Consider the following 13,044-nt stretch of genomic DNA (forward strand, 5'->3'; position numbering starts at 1 on the left):
CATTCCGCACCTTTGGGCCGGCGCGATGCCCGTCTGATTGGCGCCGTTTTTGGCGCCAGTCGGCGGACATCGCGCCATTGGGGGAGAATTTCGCCCACTGAGGTTTTGGGATTCAGCCCCTTCACCTCAGAGACCGCGGGCGAGCACCAGTCTCACTGGCCCCACCAACGGAGAGACGGAATGGCACTTGTGGGCGCCTCCCAGGGGATCGCAGGCCTTCAGCTGCATGCCTTTTGGGCAGCGTGGTGCCCGGGCACTACTGGCAGAACCTGGATACCCTGGCACTACCAGCCTAGCACCTTGGAAGTGTCAACCGGATGCCAGCCTGGCACTGCCTTGGTGTTCATGTGGGCATTGCCAGCTGGCAGGGGCACTGCCACGGTGCCAAGGTTGGTATTTTCTGCACGAACGCTACTGGTTGCCCAGTGTGAATGTTGGGGGAGGGGCCGGGGACCCTCCCAGAGTGTGTTGGGGCTGGTGGGGAGGTCAGTGGGGAGGTCAGGGATTGTTTAGGGAGCCTCAGAGATCGGGATGCCATTTAAAAATGGTGTCCTGATCTCTCACTACAATGGGGTGTTCCGGCGAGCAGTACAAAGCGGGGTGCTGCGCGGCCTCAGCCGCCCGTTCCCCATTCAGGCCCCTTATTCAACACGAGTCGTATTGAATAACCATGTGTTCCTGAGCACTGCAACGCCGGGAAACTTGCAGGTAAACGCACTCACTGGGGAATTTTGATCCCTTTTGGGAGGATCATGTCCAGTATCTTTTAAACAATATCCCAGGACCACCACCTCCATCTCTGATTATGTCCCATCCAGTGGCAGGTGTTATGACACCCTGGGCGAGTGCACGGTCACTTCCAGCCCCACAGATCCCGGAGTCCCAACACAAGAGAATTAACCAATCATTTGTATAAAATTTGCAGCACCTTTGGCTCCTTGGCTGCTCGATACGTTATAGCTGCCAGGTTTGTCAGTTGAACACAATTTATTTACAACAGAATCAAAGTTGAAATATGCAATAATTATAGCAGAAAAATGGCCAGCTAATCTACCCATCCCCCCCTTTTACCATCCCACCCTCTACCCAAACCCAAACACACACAAGACAGACACACACAGACGGAGGGAAAGATAGGAATTAAAATGAAATGAAAGATGAGCGTCCTTGCTTCCGATGTCAAGGTCATTGCCAAGGGCTACCCTCCCAGGAGGCTTAGGGATCAAACCACAGGTGTATGGCTCGAGATGATCTTATGGCAGGTGCCTTCAGCCAGTACTCCCAGACAATAGATTTTCCTCTGGAGAGGCACTTTAACTTTTATCAACCTGGACCATCACTGAAAGCAACAGCCCTCAGGCCGGTTCAATTCTTACTTGTTTCCCACTCCACCAGAATGACCAAAAGCCTTCCTGAGATAAGAAAAGAGTGACCCACACAAAATATTAAAAGGGTTTTAAATAATGGGCTCAGCCTTGAGCTGGTGGCTGGACTTTATTTCTTTGAAGTTCAGTCTGGCCGTGGAGAGAGAAAGGTCTTTCCTTTGGATCTTCCGAAAAAATCCATTAGATGAGAGATTGATCAGAGCTGTGACTTGTTTTATTCGTTCATGGGAGTTGCTCAGCAGCACAACTACTGAGTGAGCTAAGCAAATCTTAAAAGACATAGCTGGCAGGCTGGGTTTGTAGAAGGTGGTGAGGGATCCAACAGGAGGGTAACTCCTACGTGACATCATCTTTACCAAAGTACCTGTTATGGACGCATCGTTCATGACCACCTTGGTTAGAGTGACCATCGTACAGTCCATGTGGAGATGATGTTTTGTCTTCACAATGAGGATATCCTCCGTTACCTGGTACGACAGCATTTGACTGAGTGCAACATCAAGGAGCCCAAGTAATATTGAAATGGATAGGAATCATGGAGGAAACCCTCCACTGGTTTTACTCATACTGGCACAATGGAAGAGGGTTGGTGTTATTGGAGGCCAATCACCTCAGCCCCTAGGCGTCGCTGCAGGAGTTCCTCGTGGAAAGTGTCATCGGCCCAATTATCTTCAGCTGCTTCATCAATGACCTTCCCTTCATCAAAGTCAGAAGTGGGGATATTCGCTGAGGATTTTACAATGTTCTGCAGCATTTGTGACGCCTCGGATACAGAAGTAGCCCATGTCCCAGTGCAACGAGACCTGGAAAATGTTTAGATTTGGGTTGGTGCGCGACAAGTAATATTCACGCTACATAAATACCAGTCAATGACCATTTGCAACAAGACAGAATCTTCATCTTCCTTTGATATTCAAGGGCATTTCCATCGCTGAGCTCCACGTCATCAATCAACACCCTGGGGCTTACTGCTGACCCAAATCTGAACTGGACTAGTCATGTACAAACTGACTACAAGAGCAGGTCAGAGGCTGGGAACCATGCGGTGAGTTAGTCACCTCCTGGCTCCCCAAATATGTCCATTATCTACAAGTCAGGAGTGGAATGGAATACTCTCCACTTATCTGGATGAGTGCAGCTGCAACAACATTTAAATCCTGAAGATATAAAACATTGCAACCATAGCACAACAAACACAGGCTGTTTCGTCCTGGATGGTGTCGAGCTTCTTGAGTGTTGTTGGAGCTGCTCTCATCCAGGTAAGTGGAGAGTATTCCATCACACTCCTGACCTGTGGTTAGCACTGTTGCTTCACAGCTCCAGGGTCCCAGGTTCGATTCCCGGCTTGGGTCACTGTCTGTGCGGAGTCTGCACATCCTCCCCGTGTGTGCGTGGGTTTCCTCCGGGTGCTCCGGTTTCCTCCCACAGTCCAAAGATGTGCAGGTTAGGTGGATTGGCCATGCTAAATTGCCCTTAGTGTCCCAAAAGGTTGAGCGGGGTTACAGGGTTACAGAGATAGGGTGGGGGTGTGGGCTTAGGTAGCGTGCTCTGTCCAAGGGCTGGTGCAGACTCGATGGGCCGAATGGCCTCCTTCTGCACTGTGAATTCTATGATTCTATGATAACTGAATCTGAATAATGTTTTGTTCAGCAGATCTTTATATCTTTAGATCTGCTATCTGCACCATCATTGAGGACGGGGATACTTGTGGAACCTCCTCCAGCGAGTTGTTTAATTGTCCACAGCATTCACAGCTGGATGTGACAGGACTGCAAAACCCAGATCTGACCCGTTAGTTGTGGAGTCATTTTTCTCTATCTGGATTTGAGCAGATTGAGGTCAATTTCCCACTTACAGATGAATAGTGAAGATTACATTTTGCATTATATTTTCAGCTTTAATCTCGTTGCCTTTTTTTAGTAAATTTGACAGTGATTGAAACAAAGGAATGCAAAAGAATCATTGGTGAAAGTGAGGTCCTCGCAATAAAATGCAAATACATGGCGGCAAACTTCAGGAAAATTAAAACAGTAAGATAATTGCAGCGCAATTCTTTTGTTTTATACATTTGGAGTACCCAATTCATTTGTTTTCCAAATAAGGGCCAACTTAGCGTGGCCAATCCACCTACCCTGCACATCTTTGTGTTATGGGGGCGAAACGCACGCAAACACAGGGAGAATGTGCAAACTCCACATGGACAGTGACCCAGAGCCGGGATCGAACCTGGGACCTCGGCGCCGTGAATTGCAGCGCCTTTCTGATGGTGAAAACATTTTGTCTACCTAGCATTCTTTTTCTCTTTCTTAACTGATTATGTTTTCAAAAAATATAGAACTTGAAAGAATGTTCTTTAATGCACTGATGGATTTGCCCAAGAAGGTTTCTGCCTTGTTCATTATCCTCCAGAGATTCTCACAAGAATATTATGATCCATCACAACTTGTATTTCTGTAATAATGTGCATTTATATATAGCACCATTAACACATCAACATTTCCAAGGTGTTTGACAGGAGCCTAAGTCGACACTGAAGCAAAGAAGGATACATTAGTTCAGATGATTAAAAGCTTGAGAGAAAAGTGGAGAGGGAATTCCCGAGCCCGATGTCTGGGCAGCTGAAGCTTCAACTCAATCAAAATTCCGAACACAGAGAAACAAGTGAAATCATTTGGGAGGAATTCCGAAGCTAATATCCACGTCTGTTTATGTGTTTTTATAGCTAGGAGTGAAGCATCTTCCCAGAAAGGGCAGATTTAATGGAAGAGGAAAAGTTAATTTTAGAATTTTAATTGGTAGAATGTTTTGTTTTCCTACCTGTTGCATTCCAGGGTATCAGTTGACATCTGCTGAATGTTATGATCTGCGAAGTGGGCGTGTGGTGTCGGACCAGTATTGTCACTACTATCCCGAAAACATCAAGCCCAAACCCAAACTGCAGGAGTGTAACATGGACCCCTGCCCAGCCAGGTGAGTACCACACAACCAATCAGCGTCAACAACCTACACCACCAGACTGTCACACTTTGGCTCAGAGCAAACCCTCCACACCAACTCTCCCCAAGTGTCTGGTACGTTTGTGTGCAGCTAGGGGCGATGGCGGCATCGTGGTGAGGTCACTGGATCAGTAACGGGCCCGGTTGATACTCTTGAGGATATGGGTTCAAATCTCACCCTTTAAAGATGGCGTATGGGGTGCACAATCCGGTCCCCATTTCGGACCAATTCCATGTTTGCTGGGAGTGGAAGGGGCATGATTCACATAGGAGGGAAACCCAAATTCATTCATTCAACCTCTGTGCTCAGAATTCTCAAAACAAAAACAGGCTCCAAAACCATTTCAGCCTCACAGTCAGAGACCCCTGTGTTTACTGTATCAAACCAATTTAAAACAAAATTGCTAATTCGCTTAACGTGTCAAATTTACTCCCATAATGTTACAGCTGTGAAAAACTGTCTAATTTCTAACTATAATTATCCCAAACTATTCTTCCTGATATTCCTTCCCTTTTTCTCTTCACTCCTCCTGTGCCCTCCCTTCTTTCCTCTTTTTCTCCTTTTTAACTGTGCACAGTACCCAAATCAGAAAGTTGACAGCTTAAAAAGAAAGTAAAATTATACAGATTTATATACAAGAAAGAGTGTAAACACTTTTAGGAAAATATCATTTGGTTTAACAATCTTCCCCGTTTGGATTGATCCAAACTCCATTTGTCCCTTTTCCAACAATCCACTCAACTGGACTTGTCTTCAAGGGTTGACGAAGTTACCTCTCAAACCTCTCTGGGCAATCTGCTCCGGGCTTTCTTTGTTAACTTATTCTACAACGTTTTGACATGTCCACCCAGGATTTGTAATTACAGAGAGGACCATTGATGGTTCATTGATACGATTCTCCTGATTCTTGTGGGGAATTGTGGAGAGATGCTAAGAAGCAGTTCTTTCTCTAGTTGCACTGGTGTTTCAGAATACAGCCTGTCACCGGATATAGGGACGCTCACACGGAGGACATGATGAATGGAGAGGATCATTCATCCCGAATAGGACAGCGTACTTTCAAAGTACTGTTGCTTGCAATGTGGGGCGAGATTCTCCGACCCCCCGCCGGGTCGGAGAATCGCCGGGGGCTGGCGTGAATCCCGCCCCCGCCGGTTGCCGAAGTCTCCGGCACCGGATATTCGGCGGGGGCGGGAATCCCGCCGCTAAAATTCTTGTCCCTCCGGCGTAAAGTAAACCAACTACCTTACCGGCGGGACAAGGCGGCGCGGGCGGACTCCGGGGTCCTGGGGGGGCGCGGGTCGATCTGGCCCCGGGGGGTGCCCCCACGGTGGCCTGGCCCGCGATCGGGGCCCACTGATCCGCGGGCGGGCCTGTGCCGTGGGGGCACTCTTTCCCTTCCGCCTCCGCCACGGTCTCCACCATGGCGGAGGCAGAAGAGACTCCCTCCACTGCACATGCGCGGGAATGCCGTCAGCGGCCGCTGACGCCCCCGTGCATGTGCCGCCCGGAGAAGTCATTTCCGCGCCAGCTGGCGGGGCACCAAAGGCCTTTTCCACCAGCTGGTGGGGCGGAAATTCGTCCAGCGCCGACCTAGCCCCTCAAGGTTGGGGCTCGGCCCCCAAAGATGCGGAGCATTCCGCACCTTTGGGGCGGCGCGATGCCCGTCTGATTTGCGCCGTTTTGGGCGCCAGTCGGCGGACATCGCGCCGTTTCCGGAGAATTTCGCCCATGATCTTTATTTAGCTCCAAGCAGTTGAGTTTAGATTGAACGACATAAATGTGGTTCATTTTTACAAAACATTCTAATGAGTGGATTTGTGGGTTTTTTCATAAAATTTAAAATTGAAAGTTTGTTTCTGATCATGCGATGTATTATTTTGATTATGTTGGTTTTCAGATGATTTTTCAGAGTGTTTATGTTTCAGAGCCGTTCAGCTTTGTACTCTTTTGAAATGAATTGTACTTACAACCATAGTTCTCAGATAAAAGACATCTCCTTTAGTGCTGAATGGATTTTGAAAGCAGAGAGAGAGTAAAGATGTTGACACTAGAATTAAAAAATAGAAGCACCTTAACCGCATTTGAATCGAGCAGGCGATACCATTCAATTCGATCAGGGCTGATCTGTATCTTAACTCCAATAACCAGCAGAAGACAATAATGTAATGGGATTTAGCAGCTGGATTAATAGTTTTAATCCAGTCTTGTCCAATCCTTCCACCGAAGACAGGTCCTTTCTTCCCGAGACAGGTGCTTTCTACAAATACAGCAGTCACTGTTTGACGGAGTTTATGATTACATTGCACGTTTCAACGTAACCATGAGGATATGGGCATCACTGGCAGTTATTGCCCATTTAATATGGGATATTATTACCAGAGCGGGAGTTCAACAAAGGTTCACCAGACTTGTTCCAGGGGTGGTGGGACTGTCTTATGGGGCAGCTGGACCTGAATTCTCCAGAGTTTCGAAGAACGGGAGGTGATCTCATTAAAACCTACAAAATGCTTTAAGGAACAGACAGGGGAGATGTGGGTCAGGTGGTTCCCTCGGTTGGGGAGCCTCGAACCTGGGGTCACAATTTCAAAATAAGGGGGAGCCGCTTAGGACTGAGATGAGGAGAAATCCCTTTTCACAGAGGGTTGTGAATCTTTGGAATTCTCTAACCCAGAGACTGTGGAAGCTCCGTCATTGAGTGCGTTTAAAGCAGAGATTGGTAAATTTCTGATTAATGATAATGTAAAGGGTTATGGGGGTAGAGAGTGTAAAAGGCATTGAATTGTCCATTAGCCATGATCGTATTGAATGACGGAGCAGGCTCGATGGGCTGAATGTCCTATTGCTGTCCCTCTATTCCTATCTCTAATTCCCCAGAGAAGGTGTTGGTAGCTCTGATCAGTTTGGCTCACTAGGCTACATCACAGGGTAGTTGTAGTCGGCCATGTTGGTGTGGTCAAGAGTCACATATAGACAGAATGGATAAGACAGTAAGTTTTCTTCCCCAAGACGTCTATTAGATTTTTATATAATTTCAACAACATCCCTCACTAAAGCCAGCTTTTTAAAACCGAATTAAAATTCTCATACTGACCTGGGAGTATTTAAACATTTGTTCCCTGGATTATTGGCCAAAGGCTCTGAATTATTTATCCAGTATCATCTCCAATCTTCCTCTCCCTGTTCTTTCACAGAAAGCAATGCGTTTGAAACACATGCTGAGAAGACATTTCTGTTCCCACCTCCAAATATGTGGAATTTTACATTCATCACTCTCTCCTGGTTTCCTTGCACAGTGAGGAGGCTAAACAATAAATAGGTTCAGCTTCCCAACGGGAAAGATCCCAACAGTAGGGGCGGCACGGTAGCACAAGTGGATAGCACTGTGGCCTCACAGCGCCAGGGTCCCAGGTTCGATACCCGGCTGGGTCACTGTCTGTGCGGAGTCTGCACGTTCTCTCCGTGTCTGCGTGTGTTTCCTCCGGGTGCTCCGGTTTCCTCCCACAGTCAAAAGACGTGCAGGTTTGGTGGATTGGCCATGATAAATTGCCCTTAGTGTCCAAAAAAAAGGTTGGGAGGGGCTATTGGGTTACAGGGAAAGGGTGGAAGTGAGGGCTTAAGTGGGTCGGTGCAGACTTGATGGGCCGAATGGCCTCCTTCTGCACTGTATGTTCTATGTTCTCTATAACAGGGATGAAAGTAGGCTAAAGAGATCCCATAGAATGGCAATAGTTACATTACAACTGTAGTGATCTCTGTATGTGCAGGTACATAAGGGGTTAATGTGTAATCAGTAGAATCAAATGATCACTCGAGGGCAGTACTAACCGGGGGGTTTAAAAGCAAGCTCATTCTGTTCACCGGCCTCTTTTTTAGGTGTCTTGTGATGAAGGGAAAGGAGTGTAGATTAGTCCAGAGTGTTAGTGTCGATTAACATAGTTACTGTATTTAGATCTTGTTAACCTTATTGCTAGTATTAAAGTAAAGAACTCACAAAATTATTGTTTTAGTTACTCAATAAATCTTTTGTTATTACTGGATGGCTTTGAGTCTTTCTCAGCAAGGTACAGAAAACCTCATCACCAACAGCATTGAGTAACATATATTACATTCAGTAGTATAACATAGCATACTACCAGAAGAGTAATAAAACAACAGCAAGCAGTCCGCTCCATCTCACTGAGAAACATTCTCCACAAGTCACATCTTGTCACAAAGTCTTTTCCTTTCACATTTCAGTCAGGCCACACACAACCTCCATTCCTGACCATTTGAACATTTTTCATACAACCTCTATTCCTGACAATTTGAACATTTTTTGTGGTAAACATTACCTGATAATTTGAATTAAGCAACAGAAATAACACAAAGTGTAATTTGAGTGCCAGAAGTTGAATTATCCAAGAACATTAGTTAAGCAGGAGAGGTTCACTGTGGAAGGTAATTCACTCATAACCCTGAGAATATTGAGGGAAATCAGCCAACGGATATTCATCCCTTTTCACTCAAAGTGCAAAAGGGAATAAATTGGATGCATCAGGCGCTCGATACAAACCGCTGAGTAAATCGGTTCACACTGGCCCACATTGGAGAATTCAGCCTGACACAATCACCTTTACAATTCATGGGCGAAATTCTCCCCAAACGGCGCGATGTCCGCCGACTGGCGCCCAAAACGGCGCCAATCAGACAGGCATCGCGCCGCCCCAAAGGTGCGGAATGCTCCGCATCTTTGGGGGCCGGGCCCCAACATTGAGGGGCTAGGCCGGAGCTGGAGGGATTTCCGCCCCGCCAGCTGGCGGAAACGGCCTTTGTTGCCCCGCCAGCTGGCGCAGAAATGACATGTCGGGGCGGCGCATGCGGGGGAGCGTCAGCGGCCGCTGACAGTTTCCCGCGCATGCGCAGTGGGGAGAGTCTCTTCCACCTCCGCCATGGTGGAGGCCGTGGCGGAGGCGGAAGGGAAAGAGTGCCCCCACGGCACAGGCCCGCCCGCGGATCGGTGGGCCCCGATCGTGGGCCAGGCCACCGTGGGGGCACCCCCCGGGGTCAGATCGCCCTGCGCCCCCCCCCCCAGGACCCCGGAGCCCGCCCACGCCACCTTGTCCCGCCGGTAAATAGGTACTCTTATTTACGCCGGCGGGACAGGCAATTTATCGGCGGGACTTCGGCCCATCCGGGCCGGAGAATCGAGCGGGGGGGCCCGCCAACCGGCGAGGCCCGATTCCCGCCCCCGCCGAATATCCGGTACCGGAGACTTCGGCAACCGGCGGGGACGGGATTCACGGTGGCCAACGGCCATTCTCCGACCCGCTGGGGAGTCGGAGAATGACGCCCCTGCTAAGGTTCAGTTAGGGTTATGACGAGAGGTTGAGTAGACCGGGACTGTACTCGTTGGAGTTTAGAAGGATGAGGGGGGATCTTATTGAAACATATAAAATTATGAAGGGAATAGATAGGATAGATGCGGGCAGGTTGTTTCCACTGGTGGGTGAAAGCAGGACTAGGGGGCATAGCCTCAAAATAAGGGGAAGTAGATTTAGGACCGAGTTTAGGAGGAACTTCTTCACCCAAAGGGTTGTGAATCTCTGGAATTCCTTGCCCAGTGAAGCAGTTGAGGCTCCTTCTTTAAACGTTTTTAAGAAAAAGATAGATGCCTTTCTAAAGAATAAAGGGATTCGGGGATATGGTGTACGGGCCGGAGAGTGGAGCTGAGTCCACAAAGATCAGCCATGATCTCATTGAATGGCGGAGCAGGCTCGAGGGGCCAGATGGCCGACTCCTGTTCCTAGTTATTATGTTCTTACAGCCCCAGGATCTGCTTTCAGTTCTGCTGTTTAAATGGAGTTTGAACCTCAAGTTTGATAGGTTGCAGCCTGGAACTAGTTAATCCTTTTTGATTCAGAACAACAAATCGTGAGCAGCTGGACTGTGAGCAGCTCGATCTCTGATATCAAACATCATTTCAGAAGCACAGGTCAATTTTGCATTAAACAGTATGTAAAACTTTGAACAGGAATATCACAATTCCCAAATGGTAAAAATTGGGGTAGGAATGTATCCTTCAAATGATCTTTGGGGAATCTGATTACTCCCAGGCTTTCTCTGAAGTTGGTGCGAAGATAAAAGACTGTTATTTTAGACAGGGACCTTCCGAAAGCACAAATGTGTATATACCTGTGCCTGTGTATATACATTATTAGTTAACCTTTTACAATAGCGTGCTGGATACTGCCAAGATGATGTGTGCAGAAACAAATCAGGTTCATGGGTTTTAATGAGCGACCTGACATTTTAAATTAAAGGAATTTACTTCTGACAAATTTTCCACCTGCCTTGAATAATGATAATAAATGCTTCCAGAGTCTGCAGACAGAATCTCAGATTCAACCTCACGGTCCATTTGTTTCAAACTGAGTTTCAAACCATTTTGAGAATTTCTGTATCGTTTCAGTATGTTTAGGAAAATAATATCCTCCATTTTTCTCAGTTTTATCAATACTCAAATACTTCTCCATATGAAACAAACTTCAAGCATGAATAGTCCCATCAGATTCTGGGTTCAACTGATGCCTTTTTCATTCAATGATTGGAATAACTCACATGCTTTCCAATTCATTTCTAACCAGGAATGACAATTGAAGTTTTAAATGAACTGATGTTTTACATTGAGTTATTGAGTATCTGTCGTGTACACCCTTTACTAAGGCAGTTGGCATTATTGTTCCTCACAGTGATGGCTACAAGCAGATCGTCCCTTTCGACCACTTCCATCCACTTCCTCGGTACGTAATCTAGCTGATTTAAAGTGATTGATACTGAGAGAGCTTCAGTCTGAATAGAGAATCTGAAAGAATAAGCGGGGATGACAGATTGTGTGAGACAGGAACAAACGAAAGAGTGAGAGAAACTGCTTTAAAATCAGTTGACATATTCGACCAGTGTTTCTTCAAAGCTCTTTCAAATTTACAATGATGAAACAAACTTTTGAAAATATCTGGGGCAGTCCTTTATATTGAGCACAATTTCCATAGAGATTTTTTCAAGTTTTTTTTATTGTTTATGCATTGTACTGATTGTTCAGTAATTGGCTAATGACCTACCAAATTTATGTATGTACTTAGTAATTAGTCATAGCACAATGCGACCATCTGATGAAATGCCAATGCTTTGTGGGACTGCACTTCTCTGAAAAAGCAGTGGTGTTGCCGTGGAGGAAGCAAATTACTATAAAGTAACGAGCCCCTGAGCTTATCGACAAATAAATGGAATGCCTCATTCACCAATTCAAACTGTCGGCTGTTCTTATTGTTAATCAAGCACTTGGCTACTGCTCGTTGCTGGTGTTTTGGCGCAAGCTTTACACAATCTGTCAAAATGTGAGTGATCTACTGCTGCTTCTCCCATCTGTCCTGCTGCTTTAGTTACCACTCTATAATCATCATTCTGTTCCTCATTTTCCCATCAGTTGATGCATGATGCTGGTCACAGATTTGTAAAGCATTTGGGTTACAATGTGTCTGGGGAAATGTACTGTCGTGAATTCTGTGGTACTTTGTCCGCTTATTGTCGAGTGTGTGGAGTTGTACATCTCCATTCCAATATCTGCAGCAATGGACGTGAAATGCAAAATAAATTACTGCTGATATGAAACATGTTTACAAAAGTTATGACCCGGATGGCCAGAGACAGGACGCACATGAGGACCTTGCCGTAGATCTGATCTGTTGACCTCCATGGGTATTGCCCAGAAAGTTTGAATTTCCGCTGGACAATCCCCCTCTCTCTGGATCCTACAAGAATATGTCTGACTTTGAGTAAGAGTCTGAGACTTTGGGGTTTACTGAATAGTTACCCAGAAAATACTAAACAGAATAATCCTAATCTGACTCCTGAGTAACTACAAAACTAACCTTTCCCCATCACTCATACTGACCCTCCCCTCTGACTGCCCTTGACCACCTGACTGCTCCTCCTGACCTGATCTAACTGCCCCCCATCCAGCCACTCCACCCTCCTGCCACCCACCCTCCAGACACTCCACCCTCCTGCCACTCCACCCTCCTGCTACCCACCCTCCTGCCATCCACCCAACTGCCTCCCCACTCATTTATCTAACCCACCTACCCATTCACTCATTCATCCACTCACACATTCACTAACATTCACATTGGACATTTAAGCTTGGATATGGCAGCTAGTGCAGTAAAAAGGGGCCGAGTGTGTGGGATGGAGTTCTCCGCTGGATGCTGAGCTCTGGATTTTCTGCACTGGTGGAGGGTGTGGTGTGGGTGCTGTGACAGATCTCCAGTATCGGGCTCGGTCAATCTCTGCTCGGTGCTGGAGACGAGGACCTGGCTGCGGGACCCCCCGGGCTGCGGGACCCTCGGGGCTGCTTCTCACCTGTACCTGTGACAGGAAGGAGATGTCATTCGGACATGGCCAGGGCTGAGCCACGGGACACAACATTGTTGTCGGGTGGACGCTGCAGTGCCTCTCGCTGACTCTCCAGGGAGTTTCTGAAAACCTGGGTGCGGATTTCTTGCAACCACCGGCTGGTGGTGCTGGGGTGGTTTTTAAATGTGGTGCCGGAGGTTTCGGTGCTGGGAGGGTGAATCAGAGGCTGCCCTGTCCCGTGGATAAAGATCTTTGGCACTAAGTTCCG

The 13,044-nt window shown here is 47.2% G+C and overlaps 1 protein-coding gene across 3 annotated transcripts in view; it reads left to right on the plus strand.

Moving 5' to 3' along the window:
- Nucleotides 1-13,044, plus strand: part of LOC140429922 (ADAMTS-like protein 1) — a 489,170-nt gene that overhangs the window by 249,038 nt on the left and 227,088 nt on the right. For all 3 annotated transcript variants that reach the window (XM_072517517.1, XM_072517518.1, XM_072517519.1), the window contains exons 9-10: nucleotides 4,217-4,355; nucleotides 11,114-11,164. In XM_072517517.1, coding sequence (XP_072373618.1) covers nucleotides 4,217-4,355; nucleotides 11,114-11,164 — 190 coding nt within the window. The remainder of the gene's footprint in view (nucleotides 1-4,216; nucleotides 4,356-11,113; nucleotides 11,165-13,044) is intronic.

Source organism: Scyliorhinus torazame, chromosome 9 (genome assembly GCF_047496885.1).
Source record: "Scyliorhinus torazame isolate Kashiwa2021f chromosome 9, sScyTor2.1, whole genome shotgun sequence".
In the NCBI taxonomy this organism is placed as follows: Eukaryota; Metazoa; Chordata; class Chondrichthyes; order Carcharhiniformes; family Scyliorhinidae; genus Scyliorhinus; species Scyliorhinus torazame.